This window comes from Bombina bombina, chromosome 6 (assembly GCF_027579735.1).
Source record: "Bombina bombina isolate aBomBom1 chromosome 6, aBomBom1.pri, whole genome shotgun sequence".
NCBI lineage: Eukaryota > Metazoa > Chordata > Amphibia > Anura > Bombinatoridae > Bombina > Bombina bombina.
In genome coordinates, this window is record NC_069504.1 from 602,170,576 (window position 1) to 602,197,711 (window position 27,136).

The 27,136-nt window shown below is 39.4% G+C and overlaps 1 protein-coding gene across 1 annotated transcript in view; it reads right to left on the reverse strand.

The window, feature by feature from the left end:
* The window catches only part of CERS3 (ceramide synthase 3), a 324,747-nt gene that overhangs the window by 34,008 nt on the left and 263,603 nt on the right, over positions 1 to 27,136 (reverse strand). The window contains exon 9 of the mRNA XM_053717603.1: positions 7,008 to 7,161. Coding sequence (XP_053573578.1) covers positions 7,008 to 7,161 — 154 coding nt within the window. The remainder of the gene's footprint in view (positions 1 to 7,007; positions 7,162 to 27,136) is intronic.

Sequence of the window (27,136 nt, forward strand, 5' to 3'; positions counted from 1 at the left end):
ATTGATTCTGTCCATAATCTCCTCATAAGGAGGAGAATCACTATCGACCGCCTTTATCAGCTCATCGAACCAGAAACATGCGGCTGTAGCGACAGGGACAACGCATGAAATTGGTTGTAGAAGGTAACCCTGCTGAACAAACATCTTTTTAAGCAAACCTTCTAATTTTTTATCCATAGGATCTTTGAAAGCACAACTATCCTCTATGGGTATAGTGGTGCGTTTGTTTAAAGTGGAAACCGCTCCCTCGACCTTGGGGACTGTCTGCCATAAGTCCTTTCTTGGGTCGACCTCCGCCACCCGCTTGGGTATAGGAAAAGCTTCTGGGAGCCCCGGCACCTCTAGGAACTTGTCCATTTTACATAGTTTCTCTGGGATGACCAACTTGTCACAATCATCCAGAGTGGATAATACCTCCTTAAGCAGAATGCGGAGATGTTCCAACTTAAATTTAAATGTAATCACATCAGGTTCAGCATGTTGAGAAATGTTCCCTGAATCAGTAATTTCTCCCTCAGACAAAACCTCCCTGGCCCCATCAGACTGGGTTAGGGGCCCTTCAGAAACATTATTATCAGCGTCGTCATGCTCTTCAGTATCTAAAACAGAGCAGTCGCGCTTACGCTGATAAGTGTTCATTTTGGCTAAAATGTTTTTGACAGAATTATCCATTACAGCCGTTAATTGTTGCATAGTAAGGAGTATTGGCGCGCTAGATGTACTAGGGGCCTCCTGAGTGGGCAAGACTCGTGTAGACGAAGGAGGGAATGATGCAGTACCATGCTTACTCCCCTCACTTGAGGAATCATCTTGGGCATCATTGTCATTGTCACATAAATCACATTTATTTAAATGAATAGGAATTCTGGCTTCCCCACATTCAGAACACAGTCTATCTGGTAGTTCAGACATGTTAAACAGGCATAAACTTGATAACAAAGTACAAAAAACGTTTTAAAATAAAACCGTTACTGTCACTTTAAATTTTAAACTGAACACACTTTATTACTGCAATTGCGAAAAAACATGAAGGAATTGTTCAAAATTCACCAAATTTTCACCACAGTGTCTTAAAGCCTTAAAAGTATTGCACACCAAATTTGGAAGCTTTAACCCTTAAAATAACGGAACCGGAGCCGTTTTGAACTTTAACCCCTTTACAGTCCCTGGTATCTGCTTTGCTGAGACCCAACCAAGCCCAAAGGGGAATACGATACCAAATGACGCCTTCAGAAAGTCTTTTCTAAGTATCAGAGCTCCTCTCACATGCGACTGCATGCCATGCCTCTCAAAAACAAGTGCGCAACACCGGCGCGAAAATGAGGCTCTGCCTATGCTTTGGGAAAGCCCCTAAAGAATAAGGTGTCTAAAACAGTGCCTGCCGATATTATTATATCAAAATACCCAAATAAAATGATTCCTCAAGGCTAAATATGTGTTAATAATGAATCTATTTAGCCCAGAAAAAGTCTACAGTCTTAATAAGCCCTTGTGAAGCCCTTATTTACGATCGTAATAAACATGGCTTACCGGATCCCATAGGGAAAATGACAGCTTCCAGCATTACATCGTCTTGTTAGAATGTGTCATACCTCAAGCAGCAAGAGACTGCTCACTGTTCCCCCAACTGAAGTTAATTGCTCTCAACAGTCCTGTGTGGAACAGCTATGGATTTTAGTGACGGTTGCTAAAATCATTTTCCTCATACAAACAGAAATCTTCATCTCTTTTCTGTTTCTGAGTAAATAGTACATACCAGCACTATTTCAAAATAACAAACTCTTGATTGAATAATAAAAACTACAGTTAAACACTAAAAAACTCTAAGCCATCTCCGTGGAGATGTTGCCTGTACAACGGCAAAGAGAATGACTGGGGTAGGCGGAGCCTAGGAGGGATCATGTGACCAGCTTTGCTGGGCTCTTTGCCATTTCCTGTTGGGGAAGAGAATATCCCACAAGTAAGGATGACGCCGTGGACCGGACACACCTATGTTGGAGAAACACCACACTCCTCTTATGACCTCCATCTTTGTTGAGGCTTGCAAGAGAATGACTAGATATGACAGTTAGGGGAGGAGCTATATAGCAGCTCTGCTGTGGGTGATCCTCTTGCAACTTCCTGTTGGGAAGGAGAATATCCCACAAGTAATGGATGATCCGTGGACTGGATACACTTAACAAGAGAAACTAATTTTATCACCTCTTTCACTTTACCCTTCCTAGTAGTTAGAGTAGGCAAAGAGAATGACTGGGGGGTGGAGCTAAGGGAGGAGCTATATAGACAGCTCTGCTGTAGTGCTCTTTGCCACTTCCTGTTAGCAGGAGGACTATATCCCACAAGTAAAGGATGAATCTGTGGACTCATCTTACCTTTATAGAAGAAAACCCAATTGAACAGGGGTCATACAGCTAGATTGTTGGTAATAGTCACATAGTTGCGTATGAACGAATTTTTCTAAGATTTTTGACAATACTGGGAGCAATGATATTGGGCGATAGTAACCATGGTTAACTCACCACTTTTATGGATAGGCACTACTCTTGCAGTCTTACAAAGTTTGGGTATGTATCCAGACACCAAGGATTTGTTGATTAGGGTTGTGACAGGTTTAGCAATTGCTGGTGCACTAAGCTTCAACAGCATTGCTGGGATTTGATCAGGTCCAGACTGGTTTTTCATTTTTAGATTATTAAGGTGTTTCTTAACGACATTGATGGGTACAGGTCTAAAATTTAACTTTTCTATATTGGGTCTTTGTAGATTTAGTGGGGACTAATCCACATTTGTAGTTTAAGGATGCGTGTCATTTTTTAGTTTGTCAATCAGGGTGGTGGAGCATCTGACAAAATAATTGTTAAAGGCATTTGCTACTTCTAAGGGAAGTTTCTGGGTTTGGTTGTCCACATTGACAGTGGAGGGTTGGGAGTGTATTTGGGTAGTGTGTAAGTTATTTATGACTTTCCAAAACTTTCTAGGGTTTGATATGTTATTTTTCAGATTTTCCCAGAAATATTGGGCCTTGGCCAATTTTGTTTGTTTAGTACATATATTTTGCCATTTTCTATATAACACAACAATCGTTCATAGAGCCAGTATGCTTGAACTTTGACCACAATGAATCCCGAAACTGGTACATTTGAATGAGGTCAGCTGTGATCCAATTCATATGCGCTCCTTTTACTCTCACCTTACGCAGCAGGGCATGCAAATTCCAAACTTGTACGAGTTCGGACTGAAGGAATTCAACTGCAGAGTCTAAATCTGGAATAAGGTTTAATCTGTGCCAGGGGAGGTTCTTGATATTATTTAGAAATGAAGATTACATTTTTTGAAGGACCTTATGATTTTAACCTTGGGAGAGGATTTAGTAGCCCTTATTTTGCGCACGCAGTATACTAAGCAGTGGACACTGAAACTGTTAGGGAGAACACCTGCCTCCTGGATTTGGTCAGGGGAAGTGGAGAGAATCCAATTGAGGAGGGTGTGGTTAGGGCTTTTAATGTTTATGCGAGTTGGGGAGGAGATTAATTGAGTTAGCTGCAAAGTCTTAAACGGTGAGCAATAACTATTGTTTTTAGGATTCAGCCAATCAATATTAAAATCTCCAAAGACTAAAATTTAACTTTTTGGGGTTTGAGCTATGGTTTCACTAAGGAGATGGGCTATGTCAGAAAGGGAATGCACAGGGGAGCTAGGTGGATGGTAGATTCCTGCAACAATGATAGATTTACTGCACGGGATCTCAATTGTGCCAGAAAGGAAATCAAAGGTGGCAGGAGAGCTAGATTTTTGTAAGGGGGTGAACATTATGGAATTGTCAACATAAATTACAATGCCACCTCCTCTTTTTGCTCTGTCATTTCTATGGCATGAATACCCATGTATAGCAATGGCAGTATGTCAGAGGTATTTTTGCGGATAGCCACGATTCAGAGATCACAATGATTTTGGGCTTGTAATGTGAACACCATGCTTGCAGTGCATCCATTTTTGGTAGTAAGCTGCGGATATTACAGTGCACAAAGGAGAGGCCTTTTTTAGCTGGAAGGCTAGGAGTGGAATTCGTTGGGGGACCAGGGTTAGACTCTACATCATCATCATCAGAGCAAGTAACATAAGGAATAGGAATTTGGACATCATTTTTGATTGGCCATAAAGAGAATGGGATACTTTATAATTTTGTGAGATGGGGGAAGGGGGGCTGTGTTTTATGGCCTGAACTACCAATAGCCCTTAAAAGGGCTTTGTATAGGGCATTGTCCTATGTTAAACAGCGCTTTTGCAGTTACTAAAAATTCTAAGTCCCCCCTAAGAGTAAAACCCACCAAACCCCCCAAAATAAATAAACCTAACACTAAAACCCTAAAGTATCGATTGCCCTGAAAAGGGCATTTGTATGGGCATTGCCCTTAAAAGGAATCTTTTGCTGCCACCCCTAATAAAAAATAAATAAATAAATAAATAAATAAAATCCTAAATCTAACCCCCAAAAATTAAAAAATTAAACCTAAATTTAAATTATTCTAAAATTACAGAATTTTTTTTAATAAAATTTTAAAAAATTATACCTAATCCCTATGAAAATAAAAAAGACCCCCAAAATAAAAACACCGCCTACTCTTAGAATAAATTGCCAGTAGCCCTTAAAACGGCTTTTTGCAGGGCATTGCCCCAAGATAAACAGCTCTTTTACATTAAAAATACACAAAATCCCCCAGTAAACCCCCCACCCACCAAACCCCCAAAATAAAAAAACCTAACACTAAAAAACCTAATTTAGCTCTTTTATGTCTGATTGCAAGCGGCAACCTTTTCTTTCTTCTTCCAGGAACAATCCGGCGCGGAGCGGAGCTGAAGATCGAGGAAGACCAGTGACCCTGGAACTGAAGACCAGCGACCGCTGAGCCATGGAGCGTTGAGGATCCGCTTCGTACGATCGCCGCCGTACACTGGATAGTGAATTCAAGGTACGTGATTAAAGATGGCGTCCCTTGAATTCCTATTGGCTGATTTGATTCTTCAAATTCAAATCAGCCAATAGGATGATGTTGAAATCAGCCAATAGGATGAGAGCTACTAAAATTCTATTGGCTGAGTTGAATAGCCAATAGAATTTCAGTAGCTCTCATCCTATTGGCTGATAGGAATTCAAGGGACACCATCTTTAATCGCGTACCTTGAATTCACTATCCAGTGTACGACCACGATCATACAAAGAAAATCCTCCGCGCTCCATGGTTCTGCGGTCGCCGGTCTTCAGTTCCAGGGTCGCCGATCTTTACATACGCACCGTATTGTTCCTGGAAAATGAAAGAAGAGGTCACCGCTTGGAACAAGACTTCACCGCATGGGACAGGACCTTCTCCGTCGGACTTCAGGAACGGTGAGCACGAACCTGGGGGTTAGACTTAAGTTTTTTTTTTTTTTTTAGATTAGGGTGGGCATTTTGTAAAAGAGCTAAATGCCCTTTTAAGGGCAATGCCCAACAAATGCCCTTTTCAGGGCAATGGGTAGTTTAGGTTTTTTACTGTTAGGTTTTTTATTTTGGGGGGTTTTACTGTTAGGGGGGACTTTGTGTATTTTTAATGTAAAAGAGCAGTTTATCTTGGGGCAATGCCCTGCAAAAAGCTGTTTTAAGGGCTACTGGCAGTTTATTCTTAGATTAGGGGGTGTTTTTATTTTGGGGGGCTATTTTATTTTCATAGGCATTAGGTTTAATTTTGTAAACTTTGTTTTTTATTTTCTGTAATGTAAGCCTTTTTTATTTTTTGTAACTTTAGTATTTTTTAGTTTAGGTAATTTATGCTAATTTAGGGGGTGTTAGGTTAGGGGGCTTAATAATTTATTTAGTTATTTGCATTGTGGGTGTTGACGTTTTTAGGGGTTAATAGGGTAATTAGGTTTATTGCGATGTGGGTGGTTGACGGTTAAGGGATTAAGGGGTTAATTAATTTATTATTTTGTGATGTGTGGGTTTGCGGTGTATGTGTTAATACTTTGTGTGGGAGGTTCTTTTTTCTTTTTTTTTTTGTTCTACTTCGTGCAGGCAGTGTTTTTTTTTTTTGCATTGCTCTGTTTGCCTTCGCCGCATCCCGGTGGATTCCGAAAATGGCAGGGTGGCCCCACCCTGCCATTTTCGGAATCCACGGGGATGCATCTTACGCTGCATCCTGAAAATGGCATTTTCGGAATTCACGAGGATGCAGCGACATTCCATTGAGGATATGTGCGCACCTGCGGAAGGACATTACAAACGCAATTATAGTATAGATTGTTTAAAATCCAAGATAAATAATTAGTTACCAAGTATATTTCTAATCAATGTTTTTGGCTCATTTAATAACTACAGCCTTCTGTCTCATTCAATAACATTATTTCTATAACTAAATTGGGTTCTGATTGGGGCATTTCATTATTTTTACACGCCATGCAGTAAAGTATTTTTCAAAACATAATTACACCCTTTAATTTCTCCAGATTAAAAATATTCACACCTAATGTAGCACAGTTCTCCTTGTTACAGAGTATCTTAACCTTCCCTCCTCTCTGTACTTCCTTCCTTAATATGTAACTTCCTGTGAGCCTACATGCAGCCTGTGGGGGTTCTAAGGTTTATTGCAAAGCTATGCTCCCAAATCCTCAATTGGCAAAAACACAAAGAGCAAATGAATAATCTTTCAGATACCTGCACATGCAGGGGGGTTACTTCTCTTGGCGCTAAATATCTATAAAAAAAAACATTATATACAATTTATTTTCTGTTAAATCATTTTTAAATCACATTTACAAAACTTCCATCAAAATACTATGCAGCAGTAGGGGATAGTGGGAAAGGATTTATTATTAGTAGTAGTAGTAGTATGTGCTCATGTTACCATATTTTACTCACTAGGACAATAGGCAGACACACTGCTTTTTTTTTTTTTTTTTTTTTTACAACCTAGAGCAACTAGAAATTTTAAGGCTGTTGTAATATTTAGAGTATTATTTTTCACATAACTTACATTTCCTGTAATAACTTTTTTGACCATGCGGAATATAAGGTACGTCCAGTATATGTGGAGAAACTGAAGCACAAACATAAGCATGTTGAAGAAATAGTAGAGGAAGAATCGTGGGCAATAATACAGTGGGTACACCACTGTGGCATAGATAATCCTGCAACACAACAAAAACAAAATTACAGAAGGGATTGTATAATTATTTTAACTTTACAGAACTAGACATTTTCAGTGTGTGTGAGACTTAAAAAGATTGTTAACACTTGTGAGCTTAAATTAAGTGTAGAATTTTTTTTGTAGGGCCAGATTACAAGTGGAGCAGTATAACGCTCCAGCGCTAACTCCGCTAGAAGTAAGCTTTTTGCGTGCATCAGGGAGTGCTGTTATTACAAGTTGAAAGTAAACCGTTTTTTTCTCACTCATTAAGCCGATGAGCGTAAAAAGACAAACTTAGAATATCACAAATGATAAGGTATTCCCCCATAGAAGTCATTGGAACAAAAAAAAGTGTGACCTTACTCGTGCGCAATACGATTGCATATTCTCAAGTGTGCTTACCCAACATGAAAAACATAATTTATGCTTACCTGATAAATTTATTTCTCTTGTGGTGTATCCAGTCCACGGATCATCCATTACTTGTGGGATATTCTCCTTCCCAACAGGAAGTTGCAAGAGGATCACCCACAGCAGAGCTGCTATATAGCTCCTCCCCTAACTGCCATATCCAGTCATTCGACCGAAACTAGCCGAGAAAGGAGAAACCATAGGGTGCAGTGGTGACTGTAGTTTAAAATTTAGACCTGCCTTAAAAGGACAGGGCGGGCCGTGGACTGGATACACCACAAGAGAAATAAATTTATCAGGTAAGCATAAATTATGTTTTCTCTTGTTACGTGTATCCAGTCCACGGATCATCCATTACTTGTGGGATACCAATACCAAAGCTAAAGTACACGGATGAAGGGAGGGACAAGGCAGGTACTTAAACGGAAGGGACCACTGCCTAAAGAACCTTTCTCCCAAAAATAGCCTCTGAAGAAGCAAAAGTATCAAATTTGTAAAATTTTGAAAAGGTATGAAGCGAAGACCAAGTCGCCACTTTGCAAATCTGTTCAACAGAAGCCTCATTTTTAAAGGCCCAGGTGGAAGCCACAGCTCTAGTAGAATGAGCTGTAATCCTTTCAGGGGGCTGCTGTCCAGCAGTCTAATAGGCTAAGCGTATTACACTCCGAAGCCAAAAAGAAAGAGAGGTTGCCGAAGCCTTTTGACCTCTCCTCTGCCCAGAGTAAACAACAAACAGGGAATATGTTTGACGAAAATCTTTAGTCGCTTGTAAGTAAAACTTTAAAGCACGGACTACGTCCAAATTATGTAAAAGGATTAGGACACAATGATGGAACAACAATCTCTTGATTGATATTCTTGTTGGAAACTACCTTAGGTAAAAACCCAGGTTTTGTACGCAGAACTACTTTATCTGTATGGAAAATCAGATCACATTGTAAAGCTGATAAATCAGAGACTCTACGAGCCGAGGAAATAGCCATCAAAAACAGAACTTTCCAAGATAAAAGTTTGATATCAATGGAATGAAGGGGTTCAAACGGAACTCCTTGAAGAACCTTAAGAACCAAGTTTAAGCTCCATGGAGGAGCAACAGGTTTAAACACAGGCTTAAATCTAACCAAAGCCTGACAAAATGCCTGGACGTCTGGAACCTCTGCCAGATGCTTGTGCAAAAGGATAGACAGAGCAGAAATCTGTCCCTTTAAAGAACTAGCTGATAATCCTTTATCCAAACCCTCTTGGAGAAAGGACAATATCCTAGGAATCCTAACCTTACTCCATGAGTAATTCTTGGATTCACACCAATGAAGATATTTGCGCCATATCTTATGGTAGATTTTCCTGGTTACAGGCTTTCGTGCCTGTATTAAGGTATCAATGACTGACTCGGAGAAGCCACACCTTGATAAAATCAAGCGTTCAATCTCCAGGCAGTCAGTCTCAGATAAATTAGATTTGGATGATTGAAAGGACCTTGTAGTAGAAGGTCTTGTCTCAGAGGCAGAGGCCAAGGTGGAAAGGATGACATGTCCACCAGGTCTGCATACCAGGTCCTGCGTGGCCACGCAGGCGCGATCAAGATCACCAATGCTCTCTCCTGTTTGATTTTGGCAATCAGTCGAGGGAGCAGAGGAAACGGTGGAAACACATAAGCCAGGTTGAAGAACCACGGTGCTGCTAGAGCATCTATCAGCGTCGCTTCTGGGTCCCTGGACCTGGATCCGTAACAAGGAAGCTTGGCGTTCTGGCGAGACGCCATGAGATCCAATTCTGGTGTGCCCCAACGATGAACCAATTGAGCAAACACCTCCGGATGGAGTTCCCACTCCCCCGGATGAAAAGTCTGATGACTTAGAAAATCTGCTTCCCAGTTCTCTACACCTGGGATATGGATCGCTGATAGAGGGCAAGAGTGAGTCTCTGCCCAGCGAATTATCTTGGAGACTTCTAACATCGCTAGGGAGCTCCTGGTCCCCCCTTGATGGTTGATGTAAGCCACAGTCGTGATGTTGTCCGACTGAAATCTGATGAACCTCAGGGTTGCTAACTGAGGTGAAGCTAGAAGAGCATTGAATATTGCTCTTAACTCCAGAATATTTATTGGGAGGAGTTTCTCCTCCTGAGTCCACGATCCCTGAGCCTTAAGGGAATTTCAGACTGCACCCCAACCTAGAAGGCTGGCATCTGTTGTTACAATTGTCCAATCTGGCCTGCGAAAGGTCATACCTTTGGACAGATGGACCCGAGATAGCCACCAGAGAAGAGCATCTCTGGTCTCTTGATCCAGATTTAGCAGAGGGGACAAATCTGTGTAATCCCCATTCCACTGACTGAGCATGCATAATTGCAGCGGTCTGAGATGTAGGCGCGCAAATGGCACTATGTCCATCGCCGCTACCATTAAGCCGATCACTTACATGCACTGAGCCACCGAAGGGCGCGGAATGTAGTGAAGAACACGGCAGGAATTTAGAAGCTTTGATAACCTGGACTCCGTCAGGTAAATTTTAATTTCTACTGAATCTATCAGAGTTCCTAGGAAGGAAACCCTTGTGAGGGGTGATAGAGAACTCTTTCCCTCGTTCACTTTCCACCCATGCGACCTCAGAAATGCCAACACTATGTCCGTATGAGATTTGGCAATTTGGAAGTTTGACGCCTGTATCAGGATGTCGTCTAGATAAGGGGCCACTGCTATGCCCCGTGGTCTTAGGACCGCCAGAAGAGACCCCAGAACCTTTGTAAAAATTCTTGGGGATGTAGCTAACCCGAAGGGAAGAGCCACAAACTGGTAATGCCTGTCTAAAAAGGCAAACCTTAGGAATCGATGATGATCTTTGTGAATCGGTATGTGAAGGTAAGCATCCTTCAAATCCACTGTGGTCATGTACTGACCCTCCTGGATCATAGGTAGGATTGTCCGAATAGTTTCCATTTTGAACGATGGAACTCTTAGGAATTTGTTTAAGATCTTTAGATCCAAAATTGGTCTGAAGGTTCCCTCTTTTTTGGGAACCACAAACAGATTTGAATAAAATCCCTGTCCTTGTTCCATCTGTGGAACTGGATGGATCACTCCCATTATTAGGAGGTCTTGCACACAGCGTAAGAATGCCTCTTTCTTTATCTGGTTTACAGATAATCTCGAAAGGTGAAATCTCCCTTGTGGGGGGGAAGCTTTGAATTTCTGAAGATATCCCTGAGATATGATATCCAACGCCCAGGGATCCTGAACATCTCTTGCCCACGCCTGGGTGAAGAGAGAAAGTCTGCCCCCTACTAGATCCGTTGCCGGATAGGGGGCCGTTCCTTCATGCTGTCTTAGAGGCAGCAGCAGGCTTTCTGGCCTGCTTGCCTTTGCTCCAGGCCTGGTTAGATTTTCCAGGCCTGGCTTGGATTGCGCAAAAGTTCCCTCTTGTTTTGTAGCAGAGGAAGTTGATGCTGCACCTGCCTTGAAGTTTCGAAAGGCACGAAAATTAGACTGTTTGGCCCTTGATTTGGCCCTGTCCTGAGGAAGGGTATGACCCTTACCTCCAGTAATGTCAGCAATAATTTTCTTCAAACCAGGCCCGAATAGGGTCTGCCCCTTGAAGGGAATGTTAAGTAATTTAGACTTTGAAGTCACGTCAGCTGACCAAGATTTAAGCCATAGCGTCCTACGCGCCTGGATGGCGAATCCAGAATTCCTAGCCGTTAGTTTAGTCAAATGAACAATGGCATCAGAAACAAAAGAATTAGCTAGCTTAAGTGTTCTAAGCTTGTCAAGTATTTCAGTCAATGGAGTAGCTGTCTGAAAGGCTTCTTCCAGAGACTCAAACCAGAACGCCGCAGCAGCAGTGACAGGAGCAATGCATGCAAGGGGCTGCAGGATAAAACCTTGTTGAATAAACATTTTCTTAAGGTAACCTAATTTTTTATCCATTGGATCTGAAAAAGCACAACTGTCCTCGACAGGGATAGTGGTACGCTTTGCTAAAGTAGAAACTGCTCCCTCCACCTTAGGGACCGTCTGCCATAAGTCCCGTGTGGTGGCTTCTATTGGAAACATTTTTCTAAAATTAGGAGGGGGGGGGAAACGGGACACCGGGTCTGTCCCACTCCTTAGTAATAATTTCTGTAAACCTTTCAGGTATTGGAAAAACGTCAGTACACACTGGCACCGGGTAGTATTTATCCAGTCTACACAATTTCTCTGGCACTGCAATTGTGTCAGTCTTTCAGAGCAGCTAAAACCTCTCCAAGCAACACCCGGAGGTTCTCAAGCTTAACTTTAAAAGTAGACATATCTGAATCAGGTTTCCCCGAGTCAGAGACGTCACCCACAGACTGAAGCTCTTCCTCAGCTTCTGCATATTGTGACGCAGTATCAGACATGGGCCTTAAAACATCTGCGCACTCTGTATCTCGTCTAACCCCAGAGCTATCGTGCTTTCCTCTGAATTCAGGCAGTCTGGCTAATACCGCTGACAGGGTATTATCCATGATTGCCGCCATGTCCTGCAAAGTAATCGCTATGGGCGTCTGATGTACTTGGCGCCATTTTAGCGTGAGTCCCTTGAGCGGGAGCGGGGGTCCGACACGTGGGGAGAGTTAGTCGGCATAACTTCCCCCTCGTCAGAATCCTCTGGTGATAATTCTTTTAAAGATAACAGCTGATCTTTATTGTTTAAAGTGAAATCAATACATTTAGTACACATTCTCCTATGGGGTTCCACCATGGCTTTTAAATATAATGAACAAGGAGTTTCCTCTATGTCAGACATGTTTATACAGACTAGCAAAGAGACTAGCAAGCTTGGAAAACACTTTAAATCAAGTTAACAAGCAATATAAAAAAACGTTACTGTGCCTTTAAGAGAAACAAATTTTGCCAAAATTTGAAATAACAGTGAAAAAAGGCAGTTAAACTAACAACATTTTTACAGTGTATGTAACAAGTTAGCAGAGCATTGCACCCACTTGCAAATGGATGATTAACCCCTTAATACAAAAAACAGATTAACAAAACGAAAAATGTTTTTTAAACAGTCATAACAACTGCCACAGCTCCTACTTTTGAAGCCTTTTGAGCCCTTCAGAGATGTCCTATAGCATGCAGGGGACTGCTGAGGGAAGCTGAATGTCACAGTTTGTAATTTTAACTGTACCAACTGTAACTTTTATACTATAACAGTGGAAAGCCTCAGGAAACTGTTTCTAGGCAAAAATAAAGCCAGCCATGTTGAAAAAACTAGGCCCCAATAAGTTTTATCACCAAAGCATATATAAAAACGATTAAACATGCCAGCAAACGTTTTATATTGCACATTAATCAGAGTATATACCTCTGATAGCAAGCCTGATACTAGTCGCTATTAAATCACTGTATTTAGGCTTTAACTTACATTAATCCGGTATCAGCAGCATTTTCTAGCAAATTCCATCCCTAGAAAAACTTAACTGCACATACCTTATTGCAGGATACCCTGTACGCCATTCTCCCTCTGAAGTTACCTCACTCCTCAGACATATGTGAGAACGGCAGTGGATCTTAGTTACTTCTGCTAAGATCATAGAAAAACGCAGGCAGATTCTTCTTCTAAATGCTGCCTGAGATAAAAACAGTACACTCCGGTACCATTTAAAAACAATAAACTTTTGATTGAAGAAAAAACTAACTATATTTTACCACTTTCCTCTAACTACCTCCAGCTATGTTGAGAGCTTGCAAGAGAATGACTGGGTATGGCAGTTAGGGGAGGAGCTATATAGCAGCTCTGCTGTGGGTGATCCTCTTGCAACTTCCTGTTGGGAAGGAGAATATCCCACAAGTAATGGATGATCCGTGGACTGGATACACCTAACAAGAGAAATATAAATATTTCACATTTCAATGTTATTAAAAAAAAGCAGAATATGTTCTATTTATTCATAAATACACACACACATATATATATATATATATATATATATATATATATATACACACACATACATACACACACATATATATATATATATATATATATATATATACACATACACACACATATATATATATATATATATATATATATATATATATATATATACACACACACACACATATATATATATATATATATATATATATATATATATAATTTTTACAATTAAACATATTTTTTTTCCATATTCAAAAGGATTGTGTCCATCACAATAAACTATTAAGTGAGGTTATACATGCAATAACTTTTAATGAAAACAAAGTAATTTCCTTTTCTCACATCTAAAAAGATTGTGTCTATTATAACAAACTATTGTATTGAGGTTATATATGTATCAAGCCATTATAACAAACTATATTGAGGCTATATGAGTACCTATTTTCTATGAAAACCTAATAATAACATTTTCTTTAACTCTTCACATTCACAATGCAAACAATAGGTTAAAGGTTCAGACTTCCATTCAGATCCTTATTATTTAATGAATTATTTATTTCCCATACATGCACATTTTTTTGCTATTTTTAAAATTAAAATTAAGCATATTTTCTTCTTATTCAAAAGGATTGTGTCCATCACAATAAACTATTAAGTGAGGTTATACATGCAATAACTTTTAATGAAAACAAAGTAATTTCCTTTTCTCACATCTAAAAAGATTGTGTCTATTATAACAAACTATTGTATTGAGGTTATATATGTATCAATCCATTATAACAAACTATATTGAGGCTATATGAGTACCTATTTTCTATGAAAACCTAATAATAACATTTTCTTTAACTCTTCACATTCACAATGCAAACAATAGGTTAAAGGTTCAGACTTCCATTCAGATCCTTATTATTTAATGAATTATTTATTTCCCATACATGCACATTTTTTTGCTATTTTTAAAATTAAAATTAAGCATATTTTCTTCTTATTCAAAAGGATTGTGTCCATCACAATAAACTATTAAGTGAGGTTATACATGCAATAACTTTTAATGAAAACAAAGTAATTTCCTTTTCTCACATCTAAAAAGATTGTGTCTATTATAACAAACTATTGTATTGAGGTTATATATGTATCAAGCCATTATAACAAACTATATTGAGGCTATATGAGTACCTATTTTCTATGAAAACCTAATAATAACATTTTCTTTAACTCTTCACATTCACAATGCAAACAATAGGTTAAAGGTTCAGACTTCCATTCAGATCCTTATTATTTAATGAATTATTTATTTCCCATACATGCACATTTTTTTGCTATTTTTAAAATTAAAATTAAGCATATTTTCTTCTTATTCAAAAGGATTGTGTCCATCACAATAAACTATTAAGTGAGGTTATATATGTAATAACTTTTAATGAAAACAAAGTGATAAGATGGTTTTATTTATTCATTTTCACAATGTAACCAACAGGTTAAAAGTTCAGATTCCCATATATATACACATCCTATTTTAACCTTGTTACTCTGTCTAATTTTTTAAATTGTAACAGCTGGGAGCCTCTTTTTGGTTTCCACAGCTGAATGCACACAAATGTTTTTCTATTGGATTACACATCTGATGACAACTTCTTCCTCTTTTGACACACAAATGTGTATAAATTGTTAACAATTGTTAATGATGGTATTCACTTTTTTATCTGATGAAATGACCCGTTTGAGGTTGAGAAACGCGTCATAAGGAAAAACACAGTATACGCGTTTCGGCTAAGCGCCATACTCACTACTGCTCACTGAGCAGTAGTGAGTATGGCGCTTAGCCGAAACGCGCATACTGTGTTTTTCCTCTCAGTGTACCTTGTCCCTCCATGGACTTTTACTTGTTGACCTAATAAAGGCTAAGTTTTATAGAGCGGCTGCTTCCAGTTTCTTCTTGGTTCTACCTAATCCTAATCAAAGCCTGACAAAAAGATTGCACGTCTGGCGCATCCGCCAAACGCCTATGCAACAAAATAGACAACGCAGAAATCTGACTTTTCAGAGTACTAGCTGACAAACCCTTCTCCAGACCCTCCTGGAGAAAAGACAAAATCCTAGGAATCCTGACTCTACTCCAAGAGTAGCCTCTGGATTCACACCAATTCAGAGATTTACACCATATCTTATAGTAAATCTTTCTTGTCACAGGCTTACGAGCCTGAATCATGGTCTCAATGACCGACTCTGAAATCCCACGCTTAGATAAAATCAAGCGTTCAATCTCCAAGCAGTCAGCTTCAGAGAAACGAGATTTGGATGAAGAAAAGGACCCCGAGTAGAAGGTCCTTCCTCAGAGGGAGTGTCCACGGAGGTAGAGACGACATTTCCACTAGTTCTGCATACCAGATCCTGCGAGGCCACGCCGGCGCTATGAGAATCACCAACACCCTCTCCTGCTTGATCCGAGCAATGACTCTTGGCAGGAGAGTGACAGGAGGAAATATGTATGCTAGACTGAAATTCCAAGGAACAGCCAGAGCATCTTTCAAGAAAGTCTGTGAATCCCTTGACCTCGAGCCGTACCTCAGAAGCGTAGCATTAAGCCGAGAATCCATGAGATCGAGTTCTGTCTGCCCCCAATTGAGGATTAAACTGGAAAATACTTCCGGATGGAGTTCCCACTCCCCCGGATGAAAGGTATATCGTCTCAGAAAATCCGCCTCCCAATTGTCCACTCCTGGGATGTGGATTGCAGAAAGACAAGTTCTGAGACTCCCGCCACTGGATTAACCTGCCCACGTCTGACATGGCCAAGCAACGTCGAGTTCCCCCCTGGTGGTTGATGTACGCCACCAAAGTGAAATTGTCCGACTGGAACCTGATTAAACGGGCTAAGGCTAGCTGAGGCCAGGCCAGCAGAGCATTGAAAATCGCTCTCAGTTCTAGAATGTTTATAGAGAGAACTGATTTCTCCCAAGTCCAAAGACCCTGAGTCTTCAATGACCCCCAAATTGCTCCCCAACCTAGAAGGCTGGCATCCGTGGTCACGATCACCCAGGAAGGTCTGCAAAAGCAAGTTCCCTGGGAGAGGTGATCCTGAGACAACCACCACAGATGAGAGTCCCTTGTCGCCTGATCCAGAACTATTTGCGGAGACAGATCCGCATAGTCCCCGTTCCATTGCCTTAACATGCATAAGTGCAGAGGTCTGAGATGGAACCGAGCAAATGGAATGATGTTCATGTAAGCTACCATCAGACCAATTACCTCCATACATAGAGCCACTGGCGGCCGAAGAGAGGACTGAAGGACAAGACAAGAGTCGAAGATCTTTGTTTTTCTGACCTCTGTCAGAAATATCTTCATTAGTAGGGAGTCTATTATGGTCCCTAAAAACACTACTCTTGTGGCTAGAATCAGAGAACCCTTTCCCATATTTACCTTCCAACAGTGGGAGCGAAGAAAAGACAACACGATCTCCATAGGAGAGTTTGCTTGTGGAAAAGACGGCGCCTGAACCAGAATGTCCTCCAGATAAGACGCAACAGCAATGCTCCGAGACCGGATCACTGCCAAAAGAGCCCCCAGGACCTTTGAGAAAATTCTGGGAGCTGTGGCAAGGCCGAAAGAAAGAGCCACAAACGGGAAATGATTGTCTAAGAAAGCAAACCTTAGAAACTTGTGATGATCCCGGTGAATGGGAACATGAAGGTACGCATCTTTAAGTCTATGATTGTCTTAAACTGACCCTCTTGAATCAAAGGAAGAATGGAACGTATAGTCTCCATCTTGAAGGATGGTACACTGAGGAACTTGTTTAAAAACTTTCACCTAGATTACGAGTTTTGCGTTAGAGGCTGTGCGGTGCTAACGAGCAGTTTATGCTCACCGCTCACTTACAGACAGCGCTGGTATTACGAGTTTTTACAAACCAGACAAGAAGTGAGCGTTGAGTAAAATTTTGCTCATTACCGCACTCCAATACCAGCGCTGCTTACGTTAGTGGTGAGCTGGTGTAACGTGCTCGTGCACGATTTCCCCATAGGAATCAACGGGGAGAGCCGGCTGAAAAAAAGTCTAACACCTGTAAAAAAGCAGCGTAAAATTCATTAACGCAGCCCCATTGATTCCTATGGGGAAATACATTTTATGTCTACACCTAACACCCTAACATGAACCCCGAGTCTAAACACCCCTAATCTTACACTTATTAACCCCTAATCTGCCACCCCCTATATTATAATTATTAACCCTTAATCTGCTGCCCCCAACATCGCCGACAACTACATTATATTTATTAACCCCTACTCTGCCGCCCCCAATGTCGCCGCTACATACCTACTTATTAACCCCTAATCTGCCACCCCCAATGTCGCCGCCACTATAATAAACATATTAACCCCTAAACCGCCACACTCCCGCCTCACAGTTAAATATTATTAACCCCTAATCTGCCGGCCCTAACATCTCCGCCACTTACCTACATTTATTAAACCGTAATCTGCCGCCCCTAATGTCGCCGCCACTATATTAAAGTTATTAACCCCTAAACCTAAGTCTAACCCTAAACCTAACACCCCCTAAATTAAATATAATTAAAAGAAATCAAAATAAATATTCTTATCATTAACTTAATTATTCCTATTTAAAACTAAATACTTACCTATAAAATAAACCCTAAGCTAACTACAATATAACTAATAGTTACATTGTAGCTAGCTTAGGGTTTATTTTTATTTTACAGGCAAGTTTGTATTTATTTTAACTAGGTAGAATAGTTAGTAAATAGTTATTAACTATTTACTAGCTACCTAGCTAAAATAAATACAAAAGTACCTGTAAAATAAAACATAACCTAAGTTACAATTACACCTATCACTACACTATAATTAAATTAATTCCCTAAATTAAATACAATTAAATAAAATTAGCTTAAGTACAAAAAAAAAAAAAACAATAAATTACAGACAATAATAAACAAATTACAAGATTTTTAAACTAATTACACCTAATCTAATCCCCCTAACAAAATAAAAAAGCCCCCCCAAAATAAAAAAAAGCCCTACACTAAATTACAAATAGCCCTTAAAAGGGCTTTTGCGGGGCATTGCCCCAAAGTAATCAGCTCTTTTACCTGTAAAAAAAAATTAAAAATCCCCCCCAACATTAAAACCCGCCACCCACACAACCAACCCTACTCTAAAACCCACCCAATACCTCCTTAAAAAAAACTAACACTAAGCCCTTGAAGATCACCTTACCGGGATTAGTCTTCATCCAACCGGGCCGAAGATCTCAACGAAGCCGGGAGAAGACTTCATCCAAGCCGGCAGAAGTGGTCCTCCAGACGGGCAGAAGTCTTCATCCAGACGGCATCTTCTATCTTCATCCATCCGGCGTGGAGCGAGTCCATCTTCAAGACATCCGACGCGGAGCATCCTCTGAATCCGACGGCTAACACTGAATGAAGGTTCCTTTAAATGACGTCTTCCAAGATGGCGTCCCTTAAATTCCGATTGGCTGATAGAATTCTGTCAGCCAATCGGATATAAAGGTAGAAAAAATCCTATTGGCTCACCTGGTTTGAGAGGATGCCATCCCTCACATGGACCTGTGGAAATACAGAAAGACTGAGTAAACTTACTCAGGCTATCTAAATAGGGCAGCAAAATGTTTTGGGAAAACGCAGTGAGGATTATACCCCACAAGTTCCCAATTGCTTAAAAGCCACCACTGCCCTACTGAAAAGACTGACATGGGCTAAGGCTAGACCCTTTAGAAAGATCAGAGCAAACCTACTCTGCTTTAAACTAAAAAAATCTTGATTGTAGATCAGACACCAAAACTTCACCTCCTCCTTGCACCACAGGCAAAGAGTGACATATATAACAGCTTTGCTGTAGTGCTATTTGCCTCCTCCTGCCGGCCAGGAGTGATATTCCCACTAGTAATTGATGGTTCCGTGGACTCACCATATATTAGGAAAGAAAATGTATCTATACATTGTGTTTAATGTCCCTTTAATTACCACCTTGATATCAAATTAGAGCATCATCATAGTGGCTCCATTTTTGGTCTACAAGTTTATATAATCCTTTACATATTTGGTTTCTATTTATTTATTTTAAATACATATAGTGTAATATTATGCACCAAAATGTTACTTAAAATAACTGGGAGCAGTGTAATATTGTTTGCACATACTATATACCTAAAATTAACAATTAGTTATAAATTAACACATTTTTGTTTCTCTGATTGTTTTGCTATGCTTGATGGACTAGCTGTGAATACATATAAAGATCTCTTCTGGCAAAAGTGGTAAACTACTATGGGCCAGAAGTGGTGAGCTAATAATAGCTCAGGCACAATAACGAATATTGCTTGACAGCGCTACCATTAGCATTCGACTTTGACATTACAAGTCCATGGAAAAGCACGTTAACGAGAGAAGGGTTAGCCCGGCTGACTTAGCTTGATCGCAGCCTATACGTTCAATGGATATAAGTTGAAAGTTATAGTTTGCGCTCGGAAAAAGTTGTGCAAAACACATGTAAAACACATTAAAATAAATTATTACACACAGATGCATTTTTATTAAATGATATCATTATTAATAAAAAAAATGTTTTAAAAGGGTTAAAAGGGATATAGTATATGGCAAAGTATGTGTTTGGGAAGAGCTTCAATGTGTATAATTTGTCTAAATATGTGTATGTATACATGTGTATTTATATGTAAATATGTATGTGAAAACACTCATACATATAAAGACAAATATATATGTATAGACACACACACACTATATATATATAGATAGATATATATAATATATATATACACACACACAATATAGAACTACTATAAATATCTGTGTGTGTGTGTGTATATATATATATATATATATATACACATATATATATATATAAAATATTTTATATATATATATATATATATATATATATATATATATATATATATAAATAAAATTAATATTTTCTTCTATGCGAAGAACATAGGAATTTAAGTACTTCTAAATATATATAAATATTTTAAAATAAAATAAATGTTTTCTTCTATGTAAAGAACATAGGAATTTAACGTACTTTTAACTCACTTCGGGTTTAGCGCAGTTGGTCTAATGTGGTGTATGGTCACCGCACAAGCGATAACTTAAGTTTTTTTTTACAGCGTGCCCCATAAAAGTCTATGGGGAGAAGAAGTTAGCACAAGTTCTGAAGTTAGTGCGCAACAGTCTTTTGCTCGAACGTTAACTTTTTAATTTCAACTTGTAATACTCCCTCTAAAGCAGCCACGATTATAACTTACTTATACTTGTAATCTGGCCCTATATTGGAAAACTGCAGTTAAGATACATCACTTGTTCCACTACTCATCCAGATCAGAAATGTCTTGTTAATTTGCAATAATATTTGCAAGTTGTTATATTATCTGTACTATAAATACACCACTTGCCGATTAATAATTTTGGAGAAAGCATGCATGGCCTACCAGAATGGGAAAATGATAAGCCGGCTGATGATAAAGACTACTGCAAATAAGACAAACAAGAAATTGCAGGCTCGCTTCCAGTCAGCATAACTACACATTTTGGCAGCCTAAGGAAACAGAAAAGAGATCAGTGAAGTAGTCCTAAAATAAGAACACTATGCTATTGTAAAGTTAATGGAATTACTAGCCTGTAACCCATTAAAAGCCACTCTCACATTTTTGCAACAAGTGTTTGTTTTGAAAGCAAATAGTTTTATTATTTTACCACAATATCATCAATGTATATATTACATGAAAAACAAAATTTATGTAAGAACTTACCTGATAAATTCATTTCTTTCATATTGGCAAGAGTCCATGAGCTAGTTACGTATGGGATATACAATCCTACCAGGAGGGGCAAAGTTTCCCAAATCTGAAAATGCCTATAAATACACCCCTCACCACACCCACAATTCAGTTTAACGAATAGCCAAGTAGTGGGGTGATAAAGAAAGGAGTAAAAAGCATCAAAGTAATTTGGAAAGAATTGTGCTTTATACAAAAAATCATAACCACCATAAAAAGGGTGGGTCTCATGGACTCTTGCCAACATGAAATAAATGACTTTATCAGGTAAGTTCTTACATAAATTATGTTTTCCTTCATGTAATTGGCAAGAGTTCATGAGCCAGTGACATATGGGATAGAAATACCCAAGATGTCGAACTCCACAGAAGAGTTACTAGAGAGGGAGGGATAAAAATAATAACAGCCATATTCCGCTGAAAAAAATTAATCCATAACCCAAAATAAAAGTTTATTCTCATAATGAAAAGAAAAAAATTAAACATAAGCAGAGGAATCAAACTGAAACAGCTGTCTGAAAAACTTTTCTATGAAAAACTGCTTCCGAAGAAACAAATACATCAAAACGGTAGAATTTGGTAAATGTATGCAAAGAAGACCAAGTTGCTGCTTTGCAAATCTGATCAACTGAAGCTTCATTCTTAAAAGTCCACGAAGTGGAAACTGATCTAGTAGAATGAGCTGTAATTCTCTGAGGCGGGGCTTGACCCGACTCCAAATAAGCCTGATGAATCAAAAGCTTTAACCAAGATGCCAAGGAAATGGCAGAAGCCTTCTGACCTTTCCTAGAACCAGAAAAGATAACAAACAGACTAGAAATCTTCCTGAAATCTTTAGTAGCTTCAACATAATATTTCAAAGCTCTTACCACATCTAAAGAATGTAAGGATCTCTCCAAAGAATTCTTAGGATTAGGACACAAAGAAGGGACAACAATTTATCTATTAATGTTGCTAGAATTCACAACCTTAGGTAGAAATTTAAATGAAGTCCGCAAAACTGCCTTATCCTGATGGAAAATCAGAAAAGGAGATTCACAAGAAAGAGCAGATAATTTAGAAACTCTTCTAGCAGAAGAGATGGCCAAAAGGAAAGTAGTTTAATGTCCAAAGAATGCATAGGCTCAAACGTAGGAGCCAGTAAAGCCTTCAAAACCAAATTAAGACTCTAAGGAGGAGAGATTGATTTAATGACACGCTTGATACGGACCAAAGCCTGTACAAAACAGTGAATATCAGGAAGCTTAGCAATCTTTCTGTGAAATAAAACCGAAAGAGCAGAGATTTGTCCCTTCAAGGAACTTGCAGACAAACCCTTATCCAAACCATCCTGAAGAAACTATAAAATTCTAGGAATTCTAAAAGAATGCCAGGAGAATTTATGAGAACACCATGAAATATAAGTCTTCCAAACTCAATAATAAATCTTCCCAGAAACAGATTTACGAGCCTGTAACATAGTATTAATCACTGAGTCAGAGAAACCTCTATAACTAAGCACTAGGCGTTCAATTTCCATACCTTGAAATTTAATGATTTGAGATTCTGATAGAAAAACGGACCTTGAGACAGAAGTTCTGGCCTTAATGGAAGTGGCCAAGGTTGGCAACTGGACATCCGAACAAGATCTGCATACCAAAACCTGTGAGGCCATGCTGGAGCTACCAGCAACACAAACGATTATTCCATGATGATTTTGGAGATCACTCTTGGAAGAAGAACTAGAGGCGGGAAAATATAAGCAGGTTGGTAACACCAAGGAACTATTAACGCATCCACCACTTCCGCCTGAAGATCCATGGACCTGGACAGGTACCTGGGTAGTTTCTTGTTTAGATGGGTAGCCATTAGATCTATTTCTGGAAGACTCCACATCTGAACAATCTGAGAAAACACATCTGGATGGAGCGACCACTCCCCCGGATGTAAAGTCTGACGGCTGAGATAATCCGCTTCCCAATTGTCTATACCTGGGATATGAACCTGCAGAAATTAGATAGGAGCTAGATTCCGCCCGAGCAAGTATCCAAGAAACTTCTTTCATAGCTTGGGGACTGAGTCCCACCCTGATGATTGACATATGCCACAGTTGTGATATTGTCTGTCTGAAAACAAATGAACGGTTCTCTCTTCAACAGAGGCAAAACCTGAAGAGCCCTGAAAATAGAACGGAGTTCTAAAATATTGATTGGTAACCTCGCCTCTTGAGATTTCCAAACCCCTTGTGCTGTCAGAGATCCCCAGACAGCTCCCCAACCTGAAAGACTTGCATCTGTTGTGATCACAGTCCAGGTTGGACGAACAAAAGAGGCCCCTTGAACTATACGATGGAGATCTAACCACCAAGTCAGAGAGAGTTGAACATTGGGATTTAAGGATATTAATTGTGATATCTTTGTATAATCCCTGCACCATTGGTTCAGCATACAAAGCTGGAGAGGTCTCATATGAAAAGGAGCAAAGGGGATCGCGTCCGATGCTGCAGTCACGAGACCTAAAACTTCCATGCACATAGCTACTGAAGGGAATGATTGAGACTGAAGGTTCTGACAAGCTGAAACCAATTTTAATCATTTCTTGTCTGTTAGAGAAAGAGTCATGGACACTAAATCTCTCTGGAAACCTAAAAAGGTGACCCTTGTCTGAGGAATCAAAGAACTTTTTGGTAAATTGATCCTCCAACCATGACTTTGAAGAAAACAACACTAGTTAATTGGTGTGAGATTCTGCAGGATGTAAAGACTGAGCTAGTACCAAGATATCGTCCAAATAAGGAAACACCGCAATACCCCGTTCTCTGATTACAGAGAGTAGGGCACCGAGAACCTTTGAAAAGATTATTGGAGTTGTCGCTAGGCCAAATAGAAGAGCGACAAATTGGTAATGCTTGTCTAGAAAAGAGAATCTCAGAAACTGATAGTGGTCTGGATGAATCGGAATATGAAGATATGCATCCTGTAAGTCTATTGTGGACATATAATGCCCTTGCTGAACAAAAGTCAGAATAGTCCTTATAGTCACCATTTTGAAAGTTGGCACTCTTACATAACGAAACAAAATTTTCAGATTCAGAACTGGCCTGAATGAATTTTCTTTCTTTGGGACAAAATCTCACAGGAGGTCTTACACTAAATCCTATTCGGTACCCTTGAGAAACAATACTCTGAATCCATTGATTTTGGACAGAATCTGCCCAAATGTTTTGGAAGAATCTTAATCTGCCCCCTACCAGCTGAGCTGGAATGAGGGCCGCACCTTCATGCAGACTTGGGGGCTGGCTTTGGTTTCTTAAACGGTTTGCATTTACTCCAACTTGAAAGTTTCCAATTGGAACCAGATTCTTTGGGGGAAGGATTAGGTTTCTGTTCCTTATTTTGTCGAAAGGAACAAAAACGGTTAGAAGCTTTAGATTTACCCTTAGGTCTTTTATCCTAAGGCAAAAAACTCCCTTCCCCCCAGTGACAGTTGAAATAATCAAATCCAACGGAGAACCAAATAACTTATTACCTTGGAAAGAAAGAGATAGTAATCTAGATTTAGATCCATGTCGGCATTCCAATATTTGAGACACAAAGCTCTTATAGCTAAAATAGCTAAAGACATAGATTTAACATTAATTTTGATGATATCAAAAATGGCATCACAGATAAAATGGATTAGCATGTTGAAGCAAACGAACAATGCTAGACAAATCAGGATCCATTTCCTGTTGCGCTAAACTTTCCAACCAAAAAGTTGATGGAGCTGCAACATCAGCCATAGAAATGGCAGGCCTGAGAAGATAGCCAGAATATAAATAAGCTATCCTTAGATAAGATTCAAGTTTCCTATCTAAAGGGTCTTTAAAAGAAGTACTATCTTCCATAGGAATAGCAGTACATTTAGCAAGAGTAGAAATAGCCCCATCAACTTTGGGGATCTTTTCCCAAAACTCCAATCTAACTGCTGGCAAAGGATACAATTTTTTAAACCTTGAAGAAGGAATAAAAGTACCAGGCCTATTCCATTCCTTAGAAATCATATCAGAAATAGCATCAGGAACTGGAAAAACCTCTGGAGTAACCACAGGAGGTTTATAAACAGAATTTAAACGTTTACTAGTTTTAATATCAAGAGGACTAGTTTTCTCAATATCCAATGTAATTAACACCTCTTTTAACAAGGAACGAATATACTCCATTTTAAATAAATAAGTAGATTTGTCAGTGTCAATATCTGAGGAAGGATCTTCTGAATCAGATAGATCCTCATCAGAGGAGGATAATTCAGTATGTTGTCGGTCATTTAAAATTTCATGAACTTTATGAGAAGTTTTAAAAGACCTTTTACGTTTATTAGAAGGCGGGATGGCAGACAAAGCCTTCTGAATCGCATCAGCAATAAAATCTTTTATATTCACAGGTATATCATGTACATTAGATGTTGAAGGAACAACAGGCATTGTACTATTACTGATGGACACATTCTCTGCATGTAAAAGCTTATCATGACAACTATTACATACCACAGCTGGAGATATAATCTCCACAAATTTACAACAGATGCACTTAGCTTTGGTAGAACTGTTCCAACAGTTTCAACAGCAGGGTTCCAACAGTGATTTCTGAGCCTGGATCAGATTGAGACATCTTGCAAATGTAAGAGAAAAAAACAACATATAAAGCAAAATGATCAATTTCCTTATATGGCAGTTTCAGGAATGGGAAAAAAATGCAAACAGCATAGCCCTCTGACATAGAAAAGGGCAAGAGGCATATAGGAATGGGGTTTAAAATAATGTAATTATTTGGCGCAAAGTATGACGCACAACGCAAACTGAAATGTTTTTGGCGCTAACAACATCCGGAAATGACACACTCGCGTCATTGTAGACGCAACCTTGTGCAAGGAACTCGGCGTCAATTAAGACGCCAGAAATGACGAATTTACGTCATCTGACGTACCTTTGCGCCAAAAAATTCTCACGCCAAGAATGAAGCAATTAACTTTGGCATTTTGCGCCCTTGCGAGCCTAATTTTGCTAGCGAAATTTAATGAAGAAGCAGTCAATTGAAAATTGACTATACCCCAGGTAAAAAAAATATATTTTCCTAAAAATGTTTTTTCCCAAATATGAAACTGATAGTCTGCAAAAGGAAAACATAATTTATGCTTACCTGATAAATTTATTTCTCTTGTGGTGTATCCAGTCCACGGATCATCCATTACTTGTGGGATATTCTCCTTCCCAACAGGAAGTTGCAAGAGGATCACCCACAGCAGAGCTGCTATATAGCTCCTCCCCTAACTGCCATATCCAGTCATTCGACCGAAGACAAGCAGAGAAAGGAGAAACCATAGGGTGCAGTGGTGACTGAAGTTTAAAATTAAAAAATACCTGCCTTAAAATGACAGGGCGGGCCGTGGACTGGATACACCACAAGAGAAATAAATTTATCAGGTAAGCATAAATTATGTTTTCTCTTGTAAGGTGTATCCAGTCCAAGGATCATCCATTACTTGTGTGATACCCATACCAAAGCTAAAGTACACGGATGAAGGGAGGGACAAGGCAGGTACTTAAACGGAAGGTACCACTGCCTGTAAAACCTTTCTCCCAAAAAGAGCCTCCGAAGAAGCAAAAGTATCAAATTTATAGAATTTTGAAAAGGTATGAAGCGAAGACCAAGTCGCAGCCTTGCAAATCTGTTCAACAGAAGCCTTGTTTTTAAAGGCCCAAGTGGAAGCCACAGCTCTAGTAGAATGAGCTGTAATCCTTTCAGGAGGCTGCTGGCCAGCAGTATCATAAGCTAAGCGAATTATGCTTTTTAGCCAAAAC